Here is a 26,853-nt window from a genome sequence, read left to right on the forward strand (position 1 = left end):
GAGCTACTGTCCGTTGTGACTGAGGGTCTAAAACAGCTGGTGCGGCAACAGACGGAGTTACTGCCTGTTGCGGTACCACCTTGCCTCTCTTGGGAGGTGTGCAGTCGTTGGATGACTGCAGCGAGTCCGAACTGACCCAGTGGCTACACCTAGGCCGTTGGACTTGCGCGGAAGGGACCGACTTGCATTTAAAAAGCTGCAAGATTTGGTCCATGGTTTCTGCGAGAAACCTCTTCCGCAAACGAGGAATAAATGGGCTCTCTCGTCTTTGTGTGGGTGGGGTGATCACGTCGGCAACGTGTGTAGATACACCCGAAACCACGGAGGGAAACGTCTGTTCGTCGATCAAGGCCTGTGGAACCCATAAGTCGTTCGACATTACTTCTCCCCTGGGCTTGGGAGCTTGTAAGAGGTATCGGACTAGGTGAACAACTGGCACGAACAGACGAACCCTCGAACGCAACACTGTAACACTTTGCGCATATCACTTTATCACTTTTGATTTTCTGTCTGCACTTATTTCACTGAAATCGAAACTTCAACTGATTTCCACCTGAAACACGCAATCCTATCCTTCATTAAAAGGTAGTAATTGCGAAAACAGTTTACAATGCAACAGAAAAACATAATTAAAGATAAAGAATTCAGTGGCTGGAAAAGAGACTAAACACTAGATCAAATAAACTACGTTTAAAATCTCTCACCGCATAAAGCCTGGGAACAAGAATAAAACTCTAGAAACGTTTTACCTTCTTCCCTTACAGCGACTAGGGAGAAGAGTAAAAAAAAAAAAACGAGAACAACGTTACCCGCTTGAACGAAACGTTTATTCTCCTCTCTCTCCCTCCGTCTCTATCTCTCTCTCTCTTCTCTCTTGACTTAGAACCTGAGAGAAGAGCCCAATTAAATATCGTTAAAACATATTATTTGCTAAAGGAAAAAACTGAAAGGTTTCCCAAATAAAAAGGTCCTTTATTTAGAATTTAAACCATTTAAGCTAAGAAAGAATGAACGAAACGCTAGAATCGGTTTACTCTTACTGCAACGTGAAACCGTGAAATACTCTCTCTCTATCGTAACGATAGAGCGCATGTTGAACGTTCTGAACGTCAACAACTGCGGAGACTAAACTAAACGTTAGTTCAACTTTGAAAACAGTACGAGACTATCAAAGAAATTCTTTCAAAAAACATTAAAATTAAAAAGGTATAAATTCTTAAAAGGTAAATACGATATGACGGGCTCAATGTTAATTAACTTCAGTTCCAAGTAAGGACCACCTACTATTAGGAAAGGTCGCATATAAACAAACATAAAAATTAATTTTTATAAGTTTATAAAAAATGGAAAGTTAATCGAAGAGGCCTATAAAGGCGGAGAGATATAAAATAAATAGATCTATAACTTGTTAAGCAAAATTACCAAAAACCTAAACACACTTCCGTCTAAGGGAAGGGTCGGCCATTTAAAAGTGAAAGAGAGTCCATACTCTCTTCGTCACCAACACTTCCGTCTAAGGGAAGGGTCGGCCATTTAAAAGTGAAAGAGAGTCCATACTCTCTTCGTCACCATAATTAAATCTATCCAAAACGAGTTCAAGTTTTGAAATGAAGATAAAACCCCTGCATAGCGAAAGCTCAAAACTGGAAAAGTGTACTTCACCAAATCGTTGTGAAAACAAATCCAGTTAGGGACGGCGTATTTAGTAGGTCTTGCCTGTGGCACGACAGAGGGAAAATTGGTTCTTTGTTGACATCGAGTACTTGAGTACCTACTTGACAGATGGCGCTGTTGATGTACACCCCCACCTGTATAGCGATCGCTGCCGTATTCCTCCCGTAGGTTTTTTCTGTCGGGCAGCAGGGATGCAGCTATATGATCATCGGGTAAGTTTGATATTGAAAAGTGACAAATTTGTATAAGGTGTTGGAACAAACTGAACATTGTGTAGCATTTATTTAAGATTATCTCAATAGTTTACCCTTCTCTAAACTTCTTTATATTAGTTTGTTCACAGAGAAATACATTTTTGATGATCATTATTTTTTGATGACAGTTCACAGCTAAAATAAGGAACATTAAAGCACAAATTGATAAAATTTCACAATTGTATACAGGGTACAGCATATATCTACAATACTAGATGATTCACTATTATCTCAATAGTAGTTATCAGCATAGTTTCAGGTTGTTTATTAGCTTAAATAATCTAGTCGTTGTTTCTAACCAAAAAAGAGTAAATACTTTCTAAATTAGTGCCAAACATACAGATACTGTAACACAAATGGCAATATGATATAAAACAAAACAGGATAGGTAGGTATAAATAAATATACGCTAATAGGCAGTTTGATTACCTTAAGGATTAAAAATGTTTTGGAATGTGATATCCAGTTAATTTTAAAAAGATTGTGCATTAAACATTTTCTTTAATCTTTATTGATTACGTTTGATAAGTTTGATAGCGTAATTATAAGAAGTAAAGGTACTTGTTGTTGTTTAGCCAGATATCCTACACATTAAAAATACATGCACTTGCACCAAGAATGCGTAATAACGAGACAAAAAACGTAAACGGCTGCTCATTAAAAGTAAGAGATATAAAATGTAATGCAAACTAATCCCATTTTAACATTGCTTGCAACATTACAACCAAAATGGAAAAAAACAAAGAATAATTCAAATAATATCTATATGCAGGAATTCTTGTTATATTCATAATCTAGTTAGCTGGCAATAGTAGGATCAGCTGATGGAAAACAGTGGAGTGTTAAGAGTTGCAGGTGTGTTTTGAATTGTCTAACCCTAATGATGTTGGACTGACAAACTTTCCAGCTTCCAAACGCATCTGGTTCCTATGATTGTTGGTTACTGTACCGTATATATTAAAAAATTTCAAGAAAGGTGTATATCTTATGATTCTTTAGTGAAATTGTTCTAGTAACAAATCTCATTGAAATGTCCCTGATTTTGGAGTGAATGAATAAACGATTGTTAATTATCTGGCATCATAACATCAACGGTCATTGATCCTCTTGAAGGAAAAGGACTTAGACATTTCTTTAACATCCTTCAGACACCACCACAATAATACAAGACATCAAAGGTTAATAATTAATTTTCATACAGATGATGTCATCAGACTAAAAAATTCACATTTGTATCGGTCTTTGAAAAGGGGTTAGACAGGTTCTCAACTGAATATAAATAGATGCCCGACACGGGGGCATTTGACATTAGGATTCATTAAGTATCAATAATGGGTGACATAAGTCTAAGACTTACATTCAGTATTTAATTGGGTTAATTCTTGAAAAGCAGCCCCAGGTGATTACTTGGAACCCACTTACCTCTAAAATTGAACTCCTTTTTCATGTCGTCTAAGTTGCCTTCATCATTTTCAAGTTTTGGTTCCATTAATGTGACACCATTGGCCTCCAGCACTCTATCCTCTGTCATTTCTTGAGAATCTTTTCCCGTTTGATCATAATGATTGTAACCTACAAGAAATTAAGCTATGGGTTTTCAAAGCGGTACAAAAATAATAGAAGCTGATGCCAAATTACCTTGAAAAAAATTAACTTTACATAAACTGAATAAAGGAAGAATTATATTCAGTGTCATGGCTCAGAGATTTGGTTAAACTATCCAATGCCCCCAATGTAATTAAACTTTAAAATAGAGTAGCAAACAAAATTTACTCTATTCAAAAGCTACCTAGCCAATATTATTAAGGTACCTGTATTATATGATATTCATTCAAATCAATGCAATTAAACAGTTAAAATTTTCAACTCGAAGAGCATCTACCTTTTATAATTGGGTAGTGGATAATGTCATAACATTAATTAAGCTATATCACAAAATTTTACTACAGTACTGTATGTGGTTGAAAAATGATATTTTCCTAATAAAATAAATTTCTAAACATACTTACCCGGTGGTTATATAAATATAGCTTTAGTCTCTGACGTCCCGGCAGAAATTCAAAACTCGCGGCAATCGCAAATTGAGGTGTAACACCTGCGCGCCGTCTGGCGAAGGTATTAGAACCATCCCATTATTCCTCAGATTTTCTATGCCCATAGAATGTCTCTAGAGGGGAGGAGGGAGGGAATTAAATTTATATAACCACCGGGTATGTTTAAAAATTTATTTCATTAAGAAAATATCATTTTTAAACACAAGACTTACCCGGTGGTTATATAAATATAGCTGATTGACACCCTTAGTGGAGGGTCAGAGACAGCCAACATTGTTGGAATTTTACTTAAGAGTTAATAAACCTTAAGGGTTCATACCTGATAAGGAAGCTGACTTCAATGAATACTTTCGTTATGTCCGCTTTCCTGAAGAGATCCAGCGATCCACCCAGGGGGCTGAAGACCTCTAGGGGCTGTCAAACTGGTGTAAATACCTGAATGTTAACAGGACTTCCTCCAATACCCTTGTTCCGGGTGCTCTCAAGGAACAAAATGACCACCTGACTAAAATCAATGATTGTGGAAGACTGTCGCAATCTCCATGAACAACCATAAAAATACAAAGTTCCAAGAGAAGAAAAGGGTATTAGGATTATGGGAACATAGTGGTGGATCCTTCCCCCACTACTGCACTCGCTGCTACGAATGGTCCCAGAGTGAAGCAGTCCTCATAAAGAGTTTGGATACGTTTCAAAATCATGTGAAGCAAACACAGAATTACTCCTCCAAAAGGTTGTGTCCTTAATGCTCTGCAACGATCTATTCTGCTTGAAGGCCACCGAAGTTGTTACAGTTCTAACTTCATGCATTTTGGCTTTTCAAAAACTTGAGGTCTGCCTCACTGCAATATGCATGAGTCTCTCTTATTAAGAGCCTGATGAAGAATGAAAGTGCATTCTTCGACATCTGTAACGAGGACTTCTAGACCGAGCACCAAAGAGCTTCCAACTTGCCTCGCAACTCTTCTGTACAGTCCAGATAGAACTTCAGGGCTCTTACTGAGCATAGGACTATCTCCAACTCCTCGCAAATCACATCCGAAAGGTTCGGAATCTCAAAAGCCTTAGGCCAAGGTTGAGAAGGGCGTTCGTTCTTGGCGAGAAAGCCTAACTGTAATGAGCAGATGGCTTTGTTATCTTGAAAAAACCAACTTTTTAGCTAAAAGCATGAATCCCACTGACTCTTTGAGCTGTCGCCAGACTGACCAAAAATATAGTCTTCATCGTGAGGTCCTTAAATGAAGCTGAATGCAAGGGCTCAAACCTGTCACTCATAAAGAACTTCAGGACAATATTCAGATTCCAAGCTGGTGAATCCTGTAGCTGTTGCTTTGTTGTTTGAAACAATCTGAGAAGTTTCTGTAGGTCTTTAACATTAGAAAAGTCCAAGTTTTTGTGCCATGAATACGGTTGCTAACACACTCTTGTATCCTTTGATGGTAGAGGATGACAAAATTGCATTTCTTTCAAAGATATAACAGGAAGTAAGTAATCTGAGTTATAGAAGTACTGGACTCTCTAAAAACCTCGTACTTGGATTGGTAAACCTTGATAGTAGAAGTCCTCCTTGCTCTTGCAAAAGCTCTAGCTGCTTCCTACGAGTTCTTGTGAGTTTTTCGATAATCTGAAGACAGTAAGATGAAGAGCTTGGAGATTTTGATGATACAGTACCTTTCCAAGTTGGGTTGTTTGAGTAGACCTACTCTTAATGAAAGACTTCTTGGAGTGTCTACCATCCATTCCAGTACCTTTGTGAACCACTCTCTGAGGACCAAAAGAAGGCCACTAGAGTCACTCCGTCCTTTCGTGTGACACAAACTTTTGCATCACTTTATTATGAATTTGAATGGTGGATATACGTACATGTCCATGTCACGAGCTGTTTGACGCTCGACGTCGGGTTCTGCTTGATGCTTGACGTCACGTCCCATTAGATGCTCGACGTCACGTCTAGCTGGACGCAGGACGCTCGACGTCACGTTAGCTGGACACTCGTCGTGGACACTCGTCGTCACGTTCCGCTGGACGCTCGACGTCACGATAGGTGGACGTTCGATATCATGTTAGGTGGACGTTTGACGTCACGTCTGTCCGCTTGACTCCTTGGGTTAAAGTGGCTAAAACACGACATTTAACGGGGGAGTTGTAAAGACGTTCGTCATCAAAAACCTCTTGACTAGTAGCCTTACGATGCTTGGCTTCCAGGTGTGGAGTTACCTGACGCTCAGGGTCCAGACCTGCTACTCTCTTGTTGTACACCGGTTGATAAACTAGCATGAGCGAATAAAGTTTCTGTTGCATATCTTGCAACATAATCAAATTAGGGTCAACCTGTTGTGGTACAGGAGACGTCACGTCTACCACAAGCTCTCTCTCTACACCATTTAAAGAACACACAGAGCGTCCAGAGGATGATAACCAGTCTGACGGTGGAGGAGGACCCTGAACCGAGGTCATGTCAGGCTAAGACAGCTGTCCTGCAACTGGGTGAGATGGACGTTTCTTGACAGTTGCCGACATCCTTAAAGGACGTTTGGTAAGAGAGCTTTCTTCGGTAGAATGAAAAAACGCTCAGGACTGCTCCCAAGACTACAACCAGAAGCTTGCGGTGTCATGATAGGACGCTGATTGACTGTGTCCACCTTCCTCTTTAGGGGTCTGGAAGCTTGACGCCAGCCTCGTCTGGGCGCTGCATCATCCGAAGATGACGAAAAAACTTTTCCCTCATCTTTCCTATGATGAAGGTGAGCGTCCTTTGAAGCGTCAAAAGGAATGCTCGAGGAGGCGTCTGCTCGGGAGCTAAAGCCTCTCGTTTCCTTTTGTCGTTCGACATTCCTTCTCCCCGGAGATGGGGAGCTTGGAAGAGGTCTATGGTCGACATTCCTTGGAAGAGGTCTATGGTTAGAACATTTGACATTCCTTCTCCCAGGGTTTAGGGAGCCTGGAAAAGGTCTATGGTTAGAAGAGCGACAGGTCCTAGCAGACGCATCACCTATTCGAGGGGTGGTGCTTAGGCCAAAACAAAAAGCCCAAAACTGGACAACTTCCTCCTACACACGAACCTTCCGGAATTGCTTGAAGTTAGGATGGATGAGGATGTGGAAGTAAGCATCCAGGAGGTCTAAAGAGACCATCCAGTGGACCTTTCCTACTGCTGTAAGGACTGATTTCGATGTCTCCAGGAAGAACTTTGACTTCTGAACGAAGGCGTTGAGAGCAGTTACATCCAGGACCGGACAATAGCCTCCCTCTCCAAAAAGAGAGACATTTGATGTTGCATAGTCTTTTTGGCTCCTCTCTGTATTTGGCAGAGAGGTCTATCGGAGTAACTAATAAAGGTGGTTTCACTAGGAAAAAGATTTCGCATCCATCCTTTAGTAATAGCACAGACCAAAGGTCTGCTCCTCTCCTCTCCCAGGCTCGCCAGAAGTAGTTAACTCTGGCTCCTACTGTTGTCTGTGCGGTTTAGAGAAAAAGTATGCAGAAACTTTCTTGCTGATTTAGACACCAAAACCTGAGTCTTTGACCAACTCTTGAGGGAGAAGAGAGGAAGAAAAAAGGGGTGGTGCGTACCTCACTTCTGACTTCTGATTCAAAGTTATCCTGCCTCATTGCCTGCATTCCTTAAGAGACTCGGTGATCCACCCAGAGGGCTGTAAAAGTCTCTGTGGGGCTGCCACAAGGTCCTCGACCTTAATGTAGCTAGACCTCCACCCTTGCTATCCTGGCATACCCGATAAGGAAGATGGCTTCATAGGTTATACCTCATTTACCTGCATTCTTTGAGAGACTCAGCGATCCACCCAGGGGGCTGTAAAAGTCTCTGTGGGGCTGCCACAAGGTCCTCACTCTTAACGTGGCTAGACCTTCCTGGAATACTTAGATTGCATCCAGTCTCCCATCATCCTCAAAGCTCTATAGATGATCGAGACAGCACCATCTTAGTAAATAAGAGATTCCTTCGACGCCTTCCTCAGCGAAAACTCTGAAGGCGGGACGAGGAGCAGCAGGCACAAAATAAATCGGAAACTCTTCAGAAAAAACTCTCAAAAGTTTCTTAAAGTCAACTGAAGGAAGAAGGATCTTAGGAACCTCTCCTAAGAGAATTCCTCAAAAAGATAAATAAGGGAAAAGAGATCGTCAATCCCTTCCTCCTACAAGTCTCTAACCGAGGTAGAGATGTCTTGTTTCCTAGGAGTCAACTCCTCGAGGTCCTAAATTCTGGTCTTAATGCTTTTAGGGGTTTAATTCTTACCCTCCAACAGACACCAAGAGTTAGTTCAAGCGGCCTTGGTCTGAGAAAATATCTTTCCAGTTAATATTTATTTCTGTATCTTTTAATATAGCGCCTGGCGTAACAATGTTCCAACGCTTGACGCTCAAGGTCATTACGATCGGAACTAAGACGTTTGCGATCTCGATGTTTGGCCCAACTGGTGTAACCATGACGTCCGAGTCTTGATGCTCGACGTCACGTCTAACTGCTTGACGCTTGGCGTCACGTCTAACTGCTTGATGCTCGGCTTCATGCTTGACCCTACCCTCGACGTCAAGTCCAACTGCTGGACACTAACGCCATGCAACTGCTTGACGCTCGGCGTCACGTGACTCTCGGAACAATGCCGTTCACGATTTAGACACTCGCAATTAGACGCTCGGAGCTATATTTGACATGCGGCGCACGACCAACTGCTTGACGCTTAGCGACGTGTCTAACTGCTTGACACTGGAAGCTTGATGTTAAGCAATTGCTTGACGCTCGGCGCCACTTGACTTTCGGAACAATGACGCTCGCGATTAAAAACGCACGTGATTCAGACGCTCGGAACTATGCCGTTCGCGTCTAGAGCGTTCGCTCATCGAACAAAAGAGACAAAGAAGTTGCACTCGGTTACAAACATCGTGTCAAACTCTTACAGCAGCGTTAGTAGCTTGTTGTCCAAAGCTCTGACGCTTGTGTTAGATAACACTTTTACCTCGCCTTACTATGGCGAGGGCAAGCGTTCTGGAAAGCGTCAACAGGAACGCTCGAGGGGACGTCTGTTCGAGCGCTAACGCCTCTCGTTTCTTTTCGCCGATCAACATTCCTTCTCCCAGGGGTTGGGGAGCTTGGAAGAGCTCTAAGGCTAGGATAACGACAGGTTCGAGCAGATGCCCCCTCCACTGACTGATTAAATTCACTGCACTAATTTAGCACTGAAAATTGCACTTTTCATACTCTTTCACATAAGACCAAAGGAAAGACATGTAAGCCTTTCACCTTGTAAAAAGAAAGTACATAAAATGTAATATATTAATTAGACCTGCCCGCTTCGAGAGATATTAATCTTACGCAAAGGGCTTGAAGGAGAATTCAATAGGTAATTTAATTAATATTAGAAATCCCAATAACAAAAGTCAAAATAAATAATGATGCAAAGTAATTGTCATACTGTATCGATTGTCTGAGAACAACGTAGCGTAACTTCAACTGTACGCTAGTTTTATTTGAACTCTGAAAATAGATCGATGATTCTCTAAATAAAATATACTAATTGGACAAATATATTCTTAAAAATAATATATTCCTTTTATATTATAAGAACTTAGATACTTTGGTTTTTAAGTAGAATTTTACTTTTCATAAATTACGATACAAAGAAATTTGTAATACTGTATCGATTGAGTGAGAACTGCGTAACGTAACTTTAACTGCACGCTAGTTTATTTAAACTCTGAAAATAGATCGATGATTATCTAAATAAAGAACACTAATAGGACAAATATATTATTAAAATAATATATTCCTTTTATATAATAAAAACTTAACTACTTTTAGTTTGTAAGTATAGTTTTATTTTTCATCATCTGCATCGCAAAAGAAATGAAAATGCAAGTCATGCTACGTAGTAACAACGTAGCTTACGTCATATGACTGTGACGTCATAGTGTTGGCGGAGTTCTTTCCGCCATTGTTTTCAAGAATAGGTTCGTTAGTTTTACAGCAGGTTGAAAAAACTTCTAATCCTACCCTTTAAGCTATGAACATAGCGATCAAATACCAAAGAAAAACAAAATAAGTGAATGCCAATAACAAATTTAGTAGTACATCACCAAGATAACTGCCAAAATTCAGGTTAATAACAAGTGAATATCTAACGATGCTGCCGGCATGAGCAGCAGAGAAAATCTGAGGAATAATGGGATGGTTCTAATACCTTCGCCAGAGGGCGGGCAGGTGTTACACCTAGCTACTCAATCTGCGATTGCCGCGAGTTTTGAATTTCTGCCGGGACGTCAGAGACTAAAGCTATATTTATATAACCACCGGGTAAGTCTTGTGTTTAAAATACTGCATTTACAAAAATAGCAAAATTACCTTCCGCATTATAGTTGTTGCCTCCAAAATTATTTGTTGCTCGACGTTTTATAGGTACACTTTCCCGCCGACGAGGAAAAGATGTAAGGTGGTTAGTGACTATAACATGCTTCCTTAAATTTGACGGTGTAATATTATTTGGTTGTTCTAGGCCTGCCCGATGGGCAAATTCCCGTACGACATCGCCTCTCAAAGGAGTTTCGCCCCCTGGTCGGGCAAACACAAAAGGATTATCTACAACACCCACAGCTTCCCTTAGTTCATTCATTAGTTTGACAGCTTCAATGTGTAATGGCTTTAATAAAATGGGAACCTGTTTCCCAGCATTTTCATTGATAGTTATTTTGGTCAAGTTAGTCGCAGACTGTTTCTCTGTGTGTGAAAGTTTGTCCTCCAATTCTGGCAAAACAGTGTCTGAAGAACAACCATTTTCAAAGTCACTCATGGTCATACGGTCAATTTTCCTGCTGCTCCCCCGATTAAAAAGAACAATGCTCCCGAGTGTCAATCTTGAAAGCCTCCTCCAGTGACTTGCAGCTTTGCTTTCATATAATTTCTTCAGACCAATATTCATTTCTCTATCAAAGTACAGCTGCAGAGCTTTGATGTCCTGAACAAGAGGCAGCTTTTCACGCTTTCTGTTACGAGCCACATCAATACTCATGCAATCTTTCCAGTCATTTATCATCAGATCTGTAAATTCATTGCATTGCTGGATTAGCCCTTCATCCATTGTTTTAAGTCCCTCTTCTTTTAACAATTCTGTGCATTTCCTCAAAGTATAACCAGTGTTCATGGGTGTAGATGTGTGTTCATATGAACAAGTAACGGAATTAAAACCTGAATGCTCCTGCACACAACGCACTACAAGACCAAACGATGATGGTTTCAAAACATCTGCCATATATTGTATGTTGTCATCCTTTTCTCTCAATGATAAAATTAGCTTCCCTAAATTTCGCAAATCCTGTTTTACTTTGTGCAAAAAACTAGGATTAACATTTCCTTGAGAATGAACCTCAGCATACTTTAGTAACAGAGGGTCATTCAGGATGTGGGACGTGATTTTGTCTTGTCTCATGCGAGCCAGAATCTCACTAGCTACTTTCTCATTTACAAAAGGAAATGCTTGCATTATGTTCATACACTTCTTATAGTGATCCTGCTTTCTCATTTCTCTTCTGAAGGTAAAAGTGTTGTGGTTAGTTGACTCCTTGTAAGCAGAACATTTCATGTAATGATAACGAATCTTATGAGCTTTGTAATTTCTGGAGCAATATTTACAAGTCACTTTCTGAGTTGGGTTGCTCGAGTCTTTCCCTAGCTCAGGAACTTCCATATCTTTGCAATCTTCTTGAGAAAACTTATTATAAAGGGCATGCCCTTTATTCTTGAGGGCTATGAAAAGAGCTCTTCTCTGTGGACTTCCCTTCTCATGGGACATAGCCTCGGCCACCATTGGGACATCAGAATGAGCTGTCATCATGTGAGCAATAACATGAGTGAACATGTTTCCACAGAATGGGCAAGGACTTCTGTAACGATCTTCAAAACCGTTATTTGCTTGATCACTCTCTGACATATTGGTTGATGTAGCTTCATTACCACCATATTGCTTCAACATGCATGCTTGAGAAACATCTGATATGGACAGGAGATTTTGTTGTGGATCTGAAGTTTCTGTGAAAAAAATAAGAATCAAACCATTATTGAAATGATACACAAACAGATACGAGCATTAGCATCACAGAAATATTTAAATTTATATGTATGGGGTCAGGAGCCATTTCTAAGAGAATTTGCATTGAAAAATTAAAACCATGAGCTATTGCATGTAAACCATAACCACCACCTGACAATTAGTAACATGAACACATATCAATTTGTACAATAAAGACTGCCAGAAGATTTTGAGTGCCACCTGGCTACAGTTCCATTTTTATAGGCTATCATAGTGTATGAATATACATTAAATCTTAGCAAATGTTGTCCGATTAAAAGAAAATCACAGATGCATTTATATGTACCGTACCCCAAATGGTACTGCACATGAATAAAATGTCAATTCTCCAAATATACAAACCTTAGGTCTTTGATACAGGTACATCTTTCAGGATGAACCAATATAAAGTTTTAAAAACTACTCATTAATGGCAGTTTAAGTACTTGGGGTCTGTTGTTGCAGCAAATGGTGGAGTGGAAGCAGATGTACGTCAGAGAGTGAATGAAGGTTGCAAAGTGTTGGGGGCAGTTAAGGGAGTAGTAAAAAATAGAGGGTTGGGCATGAATGTAAAGAGAGTTCTATATGAGAAAGTGATTGTACCAACTGTGATATATGGATCGGAGTTTACGGGAATGAAAGTGACGGAGAGGCAGAAATAGAATGTGTTTGAGATGAAGTGTCTAAGGAGTATGGCTGGTGTATCTCGAGTAGATAGGGTTAGGAACGAAGTGGTGAGAGTGAGAACGGGTGTAAGAAATGAGTTAGCAGCTAGAGTGGATATGAATGTGTTGAGGTGGTTTGGCCATGTTGAGAGAATGGAAAATGGCTGTCTGCTAAAGAAGGTGATGAATGCAAGAGTTGATGGGAGAAGTACAAGAGGAAGGTCAAGGTTTGGGTGGATGGATGGAGTGAAGGAAGCTCTGGGTGATAGGAGGATAGATGTGAGAGAGGCAAGAGAGCGTGCTAGAAATAGGAATGAATGGCGAGCGTTTGTGACGCAGTTCCGGTAGGCCCTGCTGCTGCCTCCGATGCCTTAGATGACCGCGGAGGTAGCAGCAGTAGGGGATTCAGCATTATGAAGCTTCATCTGTGGTGGATAATGTGGGAGGGTGGGCTGTGTCACCCTAGCAGTACCAGCTGAACTCGGTTGAGTCCCTTGTTAGGCTGGAGGAACGTAGAGAGTAGAGGTCCCCTTTTTATTTTGTTTCATTTGTTGATGTCGGCTACCCCCCAAAATTGGGGGAAGTGCCTTGGTATATGTATGCATTAATGGCAGAATCAAGGAACACAAGCTATGACCAGGGAAGGCCCTGCAATGGCTATTGATGATACAGCAGGTATACCTATAGGGGTCCCCAACTCTCACTCACAGGGTGGATGAGGCTGAGAACACTTGTGAAATCTTTTTCAGGCTGTGAGCAGGGCTTGAACTCCTGACCAATGAATCGTGAATCACAACAATGGAGCAGTGGGTAAAGGTGACTGGATTTAGTTCCAGTATCATCTGAAGAGATGTGCACCAAAACATTACCCAGGCATGCCCAGTCCCAAACTCTGATGGCCAACCACAGCAGTAACCTCCTGAGTAAATAGCTTAAACTAACAGTCCCAAACTGGGATCGATCTCCTGACTTGCAAATACATTACCAGTGTACCAGTGTTTGCATTGGTCTGGGGAAGTATTTGAAAAATACAGGGATTACAATGCTGATTATAAGCAAAAATAGATGGGAGGCAGGCTATAAGTCAAATTTACATAGGTGAGATAATGATGAACTTAATTGACAAACTTTTCAAGGTCAGAACTATGGAAGAACCTTGACAAGCAGATGGTTCTTCCAAAGGAAGGCATAGCATGAAACAGTAACTACCTATGAAGCCCTAAACATGAAGATTCAAGATATTTGTACTTGCCAATATTGGTGCCTCACCTTTGATTTTATTCCCCCTACAGGGACTATTATATCTGTGAATAAAGGTGTCCCAGATCTTGGTACTTCCTCAAATATTGTTTTACACCTAGGTGAAACAATGCCTAATAAGAATAATTCTTTTAAATTGATAACTGGTTTACTGCATTGCCACTAGAAAAACTTCTAAGAGACGAGTCGCATGTTCTGGGATCGTTTGACCCTGTCGGCTTCCAGGGTTTGAATCTAACTTCAGATGCCGAATTGAAGAAGAAAGAGGGAGGGGGATATTTGAAGAATGGAGGTCATCAGAAACTGATGTGCTGGTTATAAGTTGTCAATAATAACATGGATAAAAACCAAAGGTGTGACTTTGTATTCCACATTCGCTGGGAGCCTTTTAGTTCACACTTCAAAATGCTAAGACAGAACAATGAAGATAATAAAAATCAGACACCCAAATATAGTAAAGTTGTATAATAAGAATATGGGTGGTGAGGATTTGGCAGAATGTCTTATATCTTCATATAGAACTCCAGTGTCACCAAAGAAATATCATCACAGGCTTACACTACACAAGACTTGTATGACTATCAAAACAAGCTTGGTTGCTCAAGAAATATCTGAAGGTGGACCCTGCTTCTCCAACTAGGTTTGTAGCTTAGCTAGTAATAATAATAGAGGAGGTACAAAAGCAACAAGAAATGCTAAAGATATTGTAGCATTTGGCAAAACCATTCAAGCTGAAGACCACAGCACATGATAATTCTTGCAGTATTTTTCAGTACTATTTGGAATCATGAAAAAAAATGTACTATAAATAAATGGAATTCTAATAATAATTCTTTTTATTTCTATACTCCCTGATGTTCACATTGCTTCTTCTCTAAAATCTGTTTATTGATATTTATCCATAAAATTTAAAACATTTCCATTTTTTTTACTTTTAATAAAAATGCCTCTAGTAAAGTAATGAGACACTTCAGCAATTAATGGCGAGAAACAAAGCTGTGATGTACCATAGCATCTTTGTTATTTCAGCGTTTCTGTTGCATTGGTTAGGCACACTCCTTCCTTCAGATTATTAGGCATTCAGAAGAACGATTTGTAAAACTACTTTATTCATTATGGATAAAAATAATCCAAACAAATTCTATCCGTTCTACCAAATATATTTTATAAACAATCTAACAATATATGACACAAAAAGATAAGATCTCAATCTTCATGACAACATAAATCCTAGCAAGGTTTCCAACAATAAAAAATAACAGTAAAATATCTCGATACTATTTACCTGGTTCTAAAATTGAGTGACTGAACATCAAAGGACCTGTCTTCTGGCACATTGCCATTTCATCTGGACCACCAACAGCCTCACACTTCGTAACACCCATTGGTTGTTCCATCCCAGGGTAGCCTTTCTCATGGCAAAGCTCACCACTTTCATGTTCTTTAATTTTGTTAGCTTCACTGTACATTAGCATCAGGTCCAAGTCATTTTTGTTATATCCACCAACAACACCTGCAAAACAATCAAGAGATTCCACATGAAAAGTCAACAATACCATATACTGTACAGTATTTTAACAAAATTTTAAATGTTTAGTGTAATTTAATCAAATCCAAAAATGGCAAAGATATATTTACACAATGTTTTACAGATTCACTTCCACTAAAACCTTATTTTTCAAAATAAAAAAAATAAATCCTAACACAACTTTCCATCTCTTATTAGTTTCCTATTCAACTTACTTAATTCGGAAGTATAAACCTCTTAAAAGTTTCCAAAAAAAAAAAAAAAAAAAAAAAAAAAAAAAAAAAAAAAAAAAAGATACCTCACGAAATATGCAATACTTTACGTCTGGACAATCTACATCATCTTGTCAAAACAGATTCATCAGTAAAATGATATAAGCTTAACAATACGTATAATGAAACCTCCATTCTTACAAGATACAGCATTGCATAATATGCTACATCAGTCACACAACAGATGTCCCATTAGTAATCTAAGGGAATGGACATTATTCAAGTGGGGTGGGAGAGGACCAATAATTCTTCAATGATACAGTAACTTCAATTTGCACAAGAGTTGTGTTCTAAATAGTTTCATGCATTCTGATTTTTCTGCAATTTAAACTAATGATTTCCATGTGATTCAATGATAAAGAAGGTACTGTATAGTAGTTGCAATTCACAACAGCATTGAATTACATAATAAATTATTTTTTTGCTTTCTTTTCACCAAATAACAAATACTGTAACATACAATAAAATTATTGAATCTAAACAGACAAATCAATAGAAAATAATATAAAAACAGCAGATTTGGAAAATTTCCAGAAGTTCTTCAGTGTAAATTAACAAACATAGATTGTATCTAAATTTCTCATAATATAAAATCAAATTGTACATTGCACTACTGTAATTATCTAAGTTAGAATAGTCGAGTTATACCATATACACTTGTGTAACCTGCAATCTCGCATATTGTGCGACCCTCAAATTTTCAGCAATAAAAAAGGATTTTATCATGAATCTTGTGTATCATGCGAGTCCATTACTTTTAGAACAAATCATAAATTAATTTCTTTTCCTCCATCTCTTTATACCAACTCCTGGTTCACTGATTTAAAAAAGCAACACTATGAAAACTGTATCATCAGTAATACATATGGCTATAAATAACGAAAGGAAAACCAGCTGTTTTGTGTGAACAACGGATTCAAATAACACCAGCTGTCAAGGATGACCCAGAAGGTGAGGAACCTTTTTGGGACCTCCTCTTCTACCTCCTGCTATACACAATCCATTGGGAGGGTGACCACTCCCAACTCTCATCACATGAAGAATCCTGACTACAGGAGTGTCCTCTGCAAGTCGGTAACATCCTTGCCTGGCGATCTGCCAGACTGAGGTTCGAGTCCCGATCTAGTTTGATAGTTTCTAGAAGAGTCTACAACCTCACCATCCTTGTGAGCTAAGCATCAGGGGTTTGGGAGAGCCTATAGGTCTATCTGTTAAGACCAATCATATGTATGGTACTGTATACTGAATGTAGTTAGTCTGTAGAACACTGTTCTGCTTGGCTATTGTCACTGTCCCTTGCCTTTGCCATTCACAACCAAACTTTAACTTCATAAACGTGCCACAACATTGTCTCGACACCCGCGAGTACGTCCACATATCTGCTGGCATCCCCACAGCAGCAAACAATCGGAAACACGCTTAGAAGAAAAAAAAAAAAAAAAAAAAAAAAAAAAAAAAAAAAAAAAAAAAAAAAAAAAAAAAGACTCCAGCCAGTGGAAGAACATCTATTTACACTGACGGCTGAAATCAGTGATTGCTCAGTGAGCCAGCAGTGGGCAGAGCTTCCACTCTTCCGGCCGGTAACTACTGCCCACCTGTCTACACCTTATTATAAATGTTTAACTGCCAAGTACTCCTGCTTCACTGATATTCATCCTATGTAATGGCTGAAGGTTTGTATTATTTTAAGAATAATTGCATATTATACAATCGATTGGAATCTTCATAGATTAAATGCAATCTTAAAGCTTTCCCTTAATTCAAATGACTAATTTTACCCAAATAATGATGGGAGGTTAAAAAAATAAGAGTACAACACCAAAAACAGATTTCATCGCTTGAAAAAAAACTAGAAAAGCAATCTGAGAATGCAGACCTCCGCCACGGCAGCTTTTTTCGCGAAACCAGCTTGCCTTAGGGTTAATTCAGTCGACCTTTTGCTTGACCTTGACCTTTGACCTAGGGACCTTCAAAATTAAATCACTTCCACATCTCAACAATAAATCCCTAAAAGTTTCACTATTCTATGAGTAAAATTGTGGCCAGAAAGTTTTTCACATACAGGAGCAAAAACACAACCTCCTGCCAATTTCATTGGCGGAGGTAACAAATTTATAGAAATCAACAAAAACCCCTTTGGATATAAATTAGTTAAGCTTTTAAGACAAGAATATACAACTGGAAAAATGTGAAAGCAGCTCACCTGGAGAATTATACATGTAGTCCGGTCTTCCTCCTCGCTCGTGAAGATCAGGCGGCATGCCATCCACACCTTCTATGTAATCACTGCCCGTCTTAATTTCCACAACGGGCTCTACTACATTTATGCCGTCCTCTCTATCCCATATACTCTGAGAAGCCGAGGCATCGTGAGCTATTGGTTCTTCTTTCATGCACGAGGGATAGTGATTGTTGGAGACATTCCACATTGACTCCTCCATACTGCCTTTAGATAATCAGTGCCTTTAATGTGTTCTGGGATAACCCAAAACACTTATAGCTGCAAAAAAAAATGTGAATTGATATAACTGATGAACAGTGTACATAGGCTAAAAGACGACTATAGCTATCTGAAGTTGAAATAAAAGTACATTACTGTACTGTACAATACATTATGCTTAAGGCATAACAAAATACTATACTAAAATATTCAAGTCAAAGAACTCAAAACAAAAATGAAAACCATTTATCATTCTATTAATAACAGAATATATATCTTGAAAGTAATTTGTATTTTCATAACTATAGAAACCTGAGTCCTTTAATTGGAAGATTGATTCTAAGACAGCTGGTTCTCAGTCATTTAATTTTTAATAAGGTGTCTCTTATTGTTTGTAGTTACCAGCTGGCAGCAGGGAAGCCCCAACCCACTGTTGGTACACTAAACAGTCTCTTTTATTGCATCTGGGACTTTCAGGGGAGGACTCAGGTTTGCATAGTTAGGGGAAATACAAATTACTTTATGTTTTTATTTATTCCTACATGAATACAAAGTGTCCTTTAATTAGGAGTCTCATCCTTAGGTAGGTGGCAATCCTCTTTCCAAACTAGCTAGCTAACATCCCAGGATTACTGATCTTAGACCTGATAAGGTGCAGAGAATCCCATCCTGGACATCTGACGAACCAGGGTCGAATGTACCATCAGGTTCCCAGACAGGAAAGCAAGGCTGTTGCAAAGCAAATCTCTTTATCTTCAGACAAGTCAGCCTGTGACTTAAGGCATAAAAAATGATGGGTTTGCTGTACATATCCATCCTCCACCTTATAAGTAAGATGGTGGAATGGAAATTCTATTCAATATCACTAGAAAAGCTACTAGCTGAAGGTGATGCTTAACTGTATCAACATCGGTCCAGTTATATAGGATTCCAACAGCTAGTAGTAGTAGGTTGGCCAGGGTACCAGCCACCCATTGAGATACTACTGCTAGAGTTATTGGATCCTTTGATTGGCCAGACAATAGTACATTGGATCCCTCTCTCTGGTTACGACTAATTTTTTCTTTCCCCGCGCATACACCAAATAGTCTGAACTATTTTCACATTCTCCTCTGTCTTCATACACCTGACAACACTGAGATTACCAAACAGTTCTTCTTCAATCAAACAACTGCAATGTAATTGTTCAGTGGCTACTTTCCCCTTGGTAAGGTTAGAAGAGACACTTTAGCATTGGTAAGCAGCTCTTCTGGGAGAAGGGCACTCCAAAACCAAACCATTGTTCTCTAGTCTTGGGTCGTGTCATAACCTCTGTACCTTGGTCTTCCACTGTCTTGAGGTAGAGTTCTCTTGCTTGAGGGTACATTCGGGCATGCTATTTCTATCTTGTTTCTCTTCCTGTTGTTTTAATGAAGTTTTTATAGCTTATATATGATAGATCTAATTTATTGTTGTTAATGACATTAAAATGTTTTATTTTGATTGTTAATACTTCTGACCCAACTATCTGACCCTTCCGACAGAACGTGTCTGTTATGACATTCCTTTTCCATCGAATGAATTGGGCTGATAGGATTACTGCATTGTGGATTGCCCACTCGTTTGCTGCCACAGCTATCTGAAAAAGCGTCTGTGATGCTGTGCCTCCTCTCTTGATAAATACCACTACGGTTCACCACAGCAACCGAGGGACTGACAAGAAGACCTTGGAATGCTAAGGAGCCTGGCAGGCTGCTTTCAACTCTAGCCCATTGATGTCAAGAGTTTTGTCTTCTCATAACCATTGACCTGATGTCAGTCGGCACTTGAGGCAGGGCTCCCACCCTTTCTTCAACAAGTCTGTAAATAGTATGTCTGGAAGGGATCACCATGATGGAGAGCCCTAAAACCGGTTCTCCTCATCTAGCAACCAAAGAAAATTGAGTTAGGTGTCTTGCTCTATTGGTACCGGGATTTGGGGAGAGTATAGGTTGCAACCAGTGCCTCTTATGGCACTGTTGTACCAATCTTGGATGGAGCATACCATGAGGGACCAGCTTCTCTTGTTACATCAAATGGCACATTTGTTGTTGCTACTGTGGAGCTGGTAGCTGTGACTTCCTCCACTTTGGCTCTACCTGTTCCAAAGAAAACAGGGACAATCCTTTGAGAGGCACATTCTAAAGATTTAGTAGTAACTCCCTTTGGTCCAACTGCTTAATGAACTTGGAGGACATAGTGTCTCACTTCTTTAGAACCCAGTTGGCCCACTGATTGGCTTTCTGATGGACCAAAAAATCTCCATATTTTGTTCCGGATAGTGTGATAGCTTTGAACTGCTGCTGCTTCTCAAAATCTGTGAGGTCCTCATTTGAGGCTAAGTACCATATCGTTCTTTGAGAGAAGCAGCACCAGAACCAGAGGGAAATGAGCAACAGGAGAAATAAAAGGTTGAGAAAGAACTGGAAGAGGAGGAGAAGATGGAGGAAGAACAATATAAAGTGGAGGAAAAGGAAGAAAGGAAGAAGATGAGCAGACGATGGAGGAGGAGAAGGTAGAGGAAGAATTAGAATTGAAGGAAGAGAAATAACTGGAAATGTAGGAAGTGAAAAATTTTGAAGAGGAGGATAAAGAAAATTGGCAGCAGAGAAGGAAAAAATGAACTGGCAGAGAAAGAAGCAGAGCACACTCATTTTTCCCCAACCAGACTTCCTCGCAGGCTCTGTTAGCAAAGAATTTGCGGTCTGAGCAACCATCGACAATGATGTTCCCTTGGTAGAAGGAACCACAACACTAAGCCCCAGGTCATTGCCACTGAGGAACAGATAGGCACTGGGCTCACTGACATCGGTTGTGGAGAAGGTATCAGATACTGGGGACACTGGTACAGAGATAACTATGGGAGCACAGATACAGAGGCATGTGCTTGGTACACCCTGGGCCTTACAACCACTGGTGGTACCTTTTTAGGTCTCTCAGACATTGGTCACAATGGCACCAGGGTTACTGCCACTGGTACAGCAACTGAATGCATCCTCCTTTGGCCTCACATATTTTGAGTCAATTAGTATGAGGGAACACACTCTTGAGCCTTAGGCTTACTAACAACACCAGGGGTGAAGTAGCCTTAGCTACAAGCTCTTTAAAGAAGGCTACACCCTCCTTCAATACTGCAACTGGAGGGGTATCAGTTTGTTGGAGTGAGACATTCGCTTGGAGGGAACTCTACATGTCACCAGACAGGGGAAACCTTACCAATGTAGACATAAGTTCTCCTGGCTCCTAACCTGTATTTCCTGGAGACCAAAACCAGGGACAGATATGTAAGATATTTAGTGGCCTGCACCCTCAACTGAAAAAAGAACTATTGAGCCTTTTTGACATTAGTTTGGGTGTTGCCAAGGGAAGGCTGAAGTTTTAAACCTTCCTTTTTTCTTTTCAAACAAATGCTTGCCTCACTAAAATCAGCACACAGAGATGACTGCAAACAATCATGACCCTACAAAAAGCAAAGTGTGTGTCTGGATTAATTGCAGCCTTAGCCATGAACCGATTACATTGTCCATCCTTTCCTATGACCCAGGCGGACATGAGTCTTTTTATAGTTTATTTATGACATATTTGTTTTTTATGTTGTTGATAGTTTATTATATGACATGTCTGTTTTGACGTTGTTTCTTATTTTAGAATGATTTATTGTTAATATGTTCTCTTCATTTATTTATTTCCTTATTTCCTTTCCTCACTGAGCTATTTTTCCCTGTTGGAGCCCCTGGGCTTATAGCATCTTGCTTTTCCAACTAGGGTTGTAGCTTGGATAGTAATAATAATAATAATAATATATTGTTTTGCCTCAATATTAACAGACAGCAAGAAAGCAAACATTTAAAACTGAAAGAATAAAAGAAAAATTCAACATCCTTGGTTATGGGGTGCAACAGTAAGTCCTTAAATGTTTTGGCCAAAGACAAAAGTAAAGAGCCTTTGACAGGAAAGTGGGCGTGGCAGCTAGGTACCACACACGTAGTTAACAAATTCACTGGTTGTTTCAGCGCTGCTAAAGACATTTCCTATCTTAATGGACAAAATGTTTTTATACACATAAGAACAAAGAGTAATGTTAACTCGCCAACCTTGGTACAAGGCGAAACATAGGCTAACAGAGGGAGCAACCACCTATGTCGTTCCTCCCAACACCATGCCAGCTACCAAACGCGGACTGAGAAACTTACAATCTTCAAACACTGTTTCGATTTCTTTCAAATAATGCGAAGCAAACATATTTAGACCTCCCAAAGGGTAATTTGTAGGATAGCGGATAGCGACTAGTTGTGTCGAAAAGCGAGAGAAGTCGCTTCCGCCCGAACTTCGTGCACTTTCAGTCTCAATAAAGGATACATTGCATCATTAGCTAGAGAATGCGCTTCTACAATTAACTCTCTCGGAAAACTCTGTTCTACGGAGATAATATCTTAATGCCCGCACGGGACATAAGAGTCGTTCTTCTTCTTCGTGGCCTATAAAGTCTGTCAGGTTTTTGAGAACAAATTTTCGTGGCCACGGATTAGAAAAGCTGCGCGAATAATGTATGTGTGACGGAATCGCAACATTATAGCCAAAAAAATTTTGATCGTTGATTAACTGTAATATTTTCTTGAAAGAAAACGAACATGTTCTCAAACAAAATATACAGTTAAAGAGGCTATCATTTCACCTTTGGTTTACCCCTCCTCTGTATGTGAGGGGCTAGCTAATATTCATCACACAGAAAACGGATGTCTGGTTACCTGTGGGCGGAGTTTGAAACGTTTGTAAACTTAATGAAAAGTTGTCCACGCTGTTGCTATCGTTCTTTTAACGTCAGCTAGCAACGTTACTTCGGGACTGATTGTTCGAAACAATAACCCTGTAAGGATAGAATAAAAGGTCTCGGAAGCCTATCGTGTAAAAAGCAAGTTGTTATACACAGGGTACAATGACGGGGGAGGCTGCCTCCATCAAACGGTATAACTGAGTTTAAGACAATAACCTGGCGGTTTTGTCTTAGCTAGAGCAAATGCTTCAGGACGGCCTACAGCCTCCATGAATTTTAAACAACACCCATTGAAGTCCTGTAACCACTTCTCAGGAACAAGTCTTCCGAAAAGGGTGAAGTCTCGAATGTGGGAGTTTGCTTCAAGAATGCCAGACATAATTGCCATCGACCGCTTATCCGAAGGGGTTGCCATCGAACACTTTCTCGCTGGTGAGAAAAACTACTGTACTTACTTTTACTTTTATTTTTAGGGGTTTATTTCTCGCCCTCCATCAGACACTAAGAGTCAGTTCAGGCGGGCCTTGATGTGTAAAATAATTTCTTTCCAGTTTACATTTCGCTCTGTATCTTTTCAGTTGTTCAGGCTTAATAGTTTTCAGATCACTATTATAACACTTTCCAAAGAGATAAGTCTTCAGGTTTTCCTTGAAAGCTGCTACCATCTAAATCAGGCAAGGCCTGCCAGGTAAATGAACTGGAATATAATGAATTTTTTATTCCTCGCTCATTTCCGTCTGCTTACCAAACCACTCGAAGTGGGAAGGTGGAGGAAAAATGACGGTGGTTCGTTCAAAAACAAAAGGATCGGTGCTGGCGAAACCAGACTAGCCGATATAGAAATCAGCTGGGAGTGTAGAGTGACGTAACAAGTCACACCTTTGGAAGGTCCATCCCGTAGAGGGGGGGGAGGTCAACAATAGAGTTTTCAGAAACCTCTGGATCGCGGAAACCGAGAGATTCGGATGAGAACCTAGGGGTTCAGAATCTATTTGTGAGTACCTTTGTCACGACCTTAAGGAATGTTGTGCCAAGAACCCGCAGGAACTCTGTCGCTTATTCCTGACGAAATTTTCAGGAATCGTGTTACGTGGCCAGGACCCAAAGAAACTGTGTCATAGTTACCTGTAGAGATTTCTAAACCCAGGCAGCAGGCATCCCTCTGTCATCATAGTAAAACTCTTGATGACGATGGGCGCGCACGAACAATTCACGGGACGAGAGTTCGAAAACTCTGTCATAAGAGTAAAACTCTTGTGCACTAATGAACACTTTGTGCAACGAGAGTCGAAAAACTCTGCCATAAGAGTTGTTCGTGCACTTCAACTGATTGCGTGCGCCTAGATGTTCGTGCGCACCCAGTTGGTCGCGCACGCCACATATCCATTCTAACGGCAGTACTTGAAGAAGGCGACTTAGTCCCTCCGCCAACACATTCATTTTCCCTTGAACAAATCGAGGGATCAGCGTAACCTGACCAGGTGTAACCACTTTCCCAGAGGAGTCAACGCTCGCGTAAATACTTGCGGTGCTGTCAAGAGGCCGAAGCAGAGCTTGAAACTGGTAGATCTTGCCCATGAACACAAACCGAAGATATTTCCTGGAGTTCTGATAAATCAGAATGTGGAAATATGCGTCCTGCATATCCAGGGATACCATACAGTCCCCTTGTCGAAGGGATTCCAACATTGAACGAGTCATTTCCACATTTAATTTGGTCTTCTGGACGAAAAAATTCAGTGTGCTTACATCCAGTACGGGCCTCCAGTCCCCCAATGACTTTGGGACCATTGGATAGGAAAGGAAAGGAGTAACTGAACCGGAGGACTTGTAATCACCCAGGGCTCTTGGATGATTTCGTGTCGGGTTTGGTCGAGGACATGGTTGGGTGTCGTAAATTAAATCGAGGCCTGACGAACGGTCTAGACTTACCCCCTTGAAAGGGGTTCTTCTGCAAAGGTGATGTAGAGGTGGTAGTCGCCACAGTCAAAGGTTTAACCTGCATAGAAGACTGTGCAAGCAAGTCATTAGTAGACTTCTTCTCTAGTGTGAGAAGAATCTTGGTCACTATTTCTTCTGGAAACAGATGATCCTTGTCGAGAGGAAAAAACAAACGGGCGGACTTCTGAGATGAAACGACTCCTTTCGAAACAAACGAACACCAGAGCTGTCTTATCTTAAAAGTCCCGAATGCAGAGAGAGAGGCCAGTTCATCGCAACCATCCCGAACTGATTTGTCGCACGACAAAACCCCAAGCCAGTCCGATGCCAGGTCTTCCTGAAAAGTAGAGCAATCCTCTATTTTCGTAGCGAGAGCTCCGATCGTCCAGTCAAAGAAACTCATAATTTCTAAAATCTTGAAAATATTCTTTACCAAATGGTCCAACTCGGGCAATGTTAAGAATATTTTAGCTGCTGCAAACGCGGATCTCCTATTTGCATCCACCAAGCCAAAGAAGTCCCCCAAAGAGAAGGCAGACATTCCCATAGAAGGGGCTTCCCAGGTTACATAGAACCTATACTCTTCTTAATAAGTCTCGACATAGGATAGGCGAAAGTTGCTTTCCCAAGATCTTTCTTGACCTTCAACCAATCTTCTATATCACAAAGCAAATGTTTAGCAGCCTTGGAAAGAACGAGCTTCGAGAGAAGAGGATCGAAATTCTTCCTTCTCGTCAGGAAAATGGAACCAGGCGACCTGGAAGCGGCTGCTACGAAGTAATCCGGGTACATGTCGAGAAGGTAGCGTAAAAGCTTCGAATAACACAAGAGGAATAGTGTCCGCTTCTAAATCCTCCTCGTCATCCGAAGAGACAGGCGATAGAGACGGTTCTAGATTCGACTCATTGTTCTTCTTACATTGTTTATTTTCTTTCATCCAGTTCATCAGTTCTTGCAACTGTCGACGTAATGGAACTAGATTCTCTTCTTCTAGTGTTGAAGTCGAAACAAATGGAGTCATGGATTTCGACAAGATCGCCATCGGAGGTGTCGCGCCAGTCGAATTATCAGTCGCATGCGAAGATGAAAGACAAGTTTCGACTGTTTGATGAGTCAAAGATCTCGATGAACTCAGAATCGGTCGTTCCACAACCGAGTCGAAGGCAGCTGTCGCTGTCGTAAGAATACGAGGCGAAGTCCACGTAGCTACTCTACACGACGGGTGAGCGATATCTACTTCTCTGTTCCTTTTCACAGGAGGCGAAGAGAACACCTCTTCAGTCGCTTCCTCTTCAGTCGAACGTCTCTTCAACGGACGTGAGACTGAAGAATCACGCCACTTACGACATCTAACCGCAGGCGAATCACTCGACTCTTTCGATCAGTGGTCACCAAACGACATACCTTTCCAATGGTGTTTAGTCGAATCCTGCTGTCGCACCACAGGATCGACTGAGGAAGCGACTGTCAGTGGGCAAACCCCGATAGTCTCCCTTAGACCTCCAGTATGTCTTCTCCCCAAGGCAGGGGAGCGGAACAGTGACCTTCGTCTAGGAGAACTATTGGGACAAACAGCCACCCCCTCAGATGCACTGCACTGACACTTTTCACTTTACTAGAAGTCTTTCCTATGAAAGACTTTACAGATAAACCTAACTGCATCACCGTATTAGAGGATACATCAAATTTCTTTTCAAATTTAGACTGGAGACTGGCAATGGTGTTTAGAGAAACTCTACGGGAAGTTTGCAAAGGAGTTACAGGAGCAGGAGTAGGAGGACTCAAGATCGAAGACATAATAAGAGGAGAAGGAGAAGGAATAGAAGCAGGAGCTTCGATAGAAGAAGCTGAAGAAGCTAAACTAGTCTTACTTTCAGCTCTGAGAGCCGCCTTTC

At 40.5% G+C, this 26,853-nt stretch overlaps 1 protein-coding gene across 7 annotated transcripts in view; it reads right to left on the minus strand.

The window, feature by feature from the left end:
* Positions 1 to 26,853, minus strand: part of LOC137641649 (uncharacterized) — a 77,723-nt gene that overhangs the window by 48,016 nt on the left and 2,854 nt on the right. For all 7 annotated transcript variants that reach the window (XM_068374400.1, XM_068374401.1, XM_068374396.1 and 4 more), the window contains exons 2-5: positions 17,989 to 18,285; positions 15,271 to 15,498; positions 10,341 to 12,020; positions 3,351 to 3,500 (exon numbers count right to left, since the gene is read on the minus strand). In XM_068374400.1, coding sequence (XP_068230501.1) covers positions 3,351 to 3,500; positions 10,341 to 12,020; positions 15,271 to 15,498; positions 17,989 to 18,226 — 2,296 coding nt within the window. In that variant the 5' untranslated portion in view covers positions 18,227 to 18,285. The remainder of the gene's footprint in view (positions 1 to 3,350; positions 3,501 to 10,340; positions 12,021 to 15,270; positions 15,499 to 17,988; positions 18,286 to 26,853) is intronic.

The sequence above is a fragment of the Palaemon carinicauda genome, chromosome 5, assembly GCF_036898095.1.
Source record: "Palaemon carinicauda isolate YSFRI2023 chromosome 5, ASM3689809v2, whole genome shotgun sequence".
In the NCBI taxonomy this organism is placed as follows: domain Eukaryota; kingdom Metazoa; phylum Arthropoda; class Malacostraca; order Decapoda; family Palaemonidae; genus Palaemon; species Palaemon carinicauda.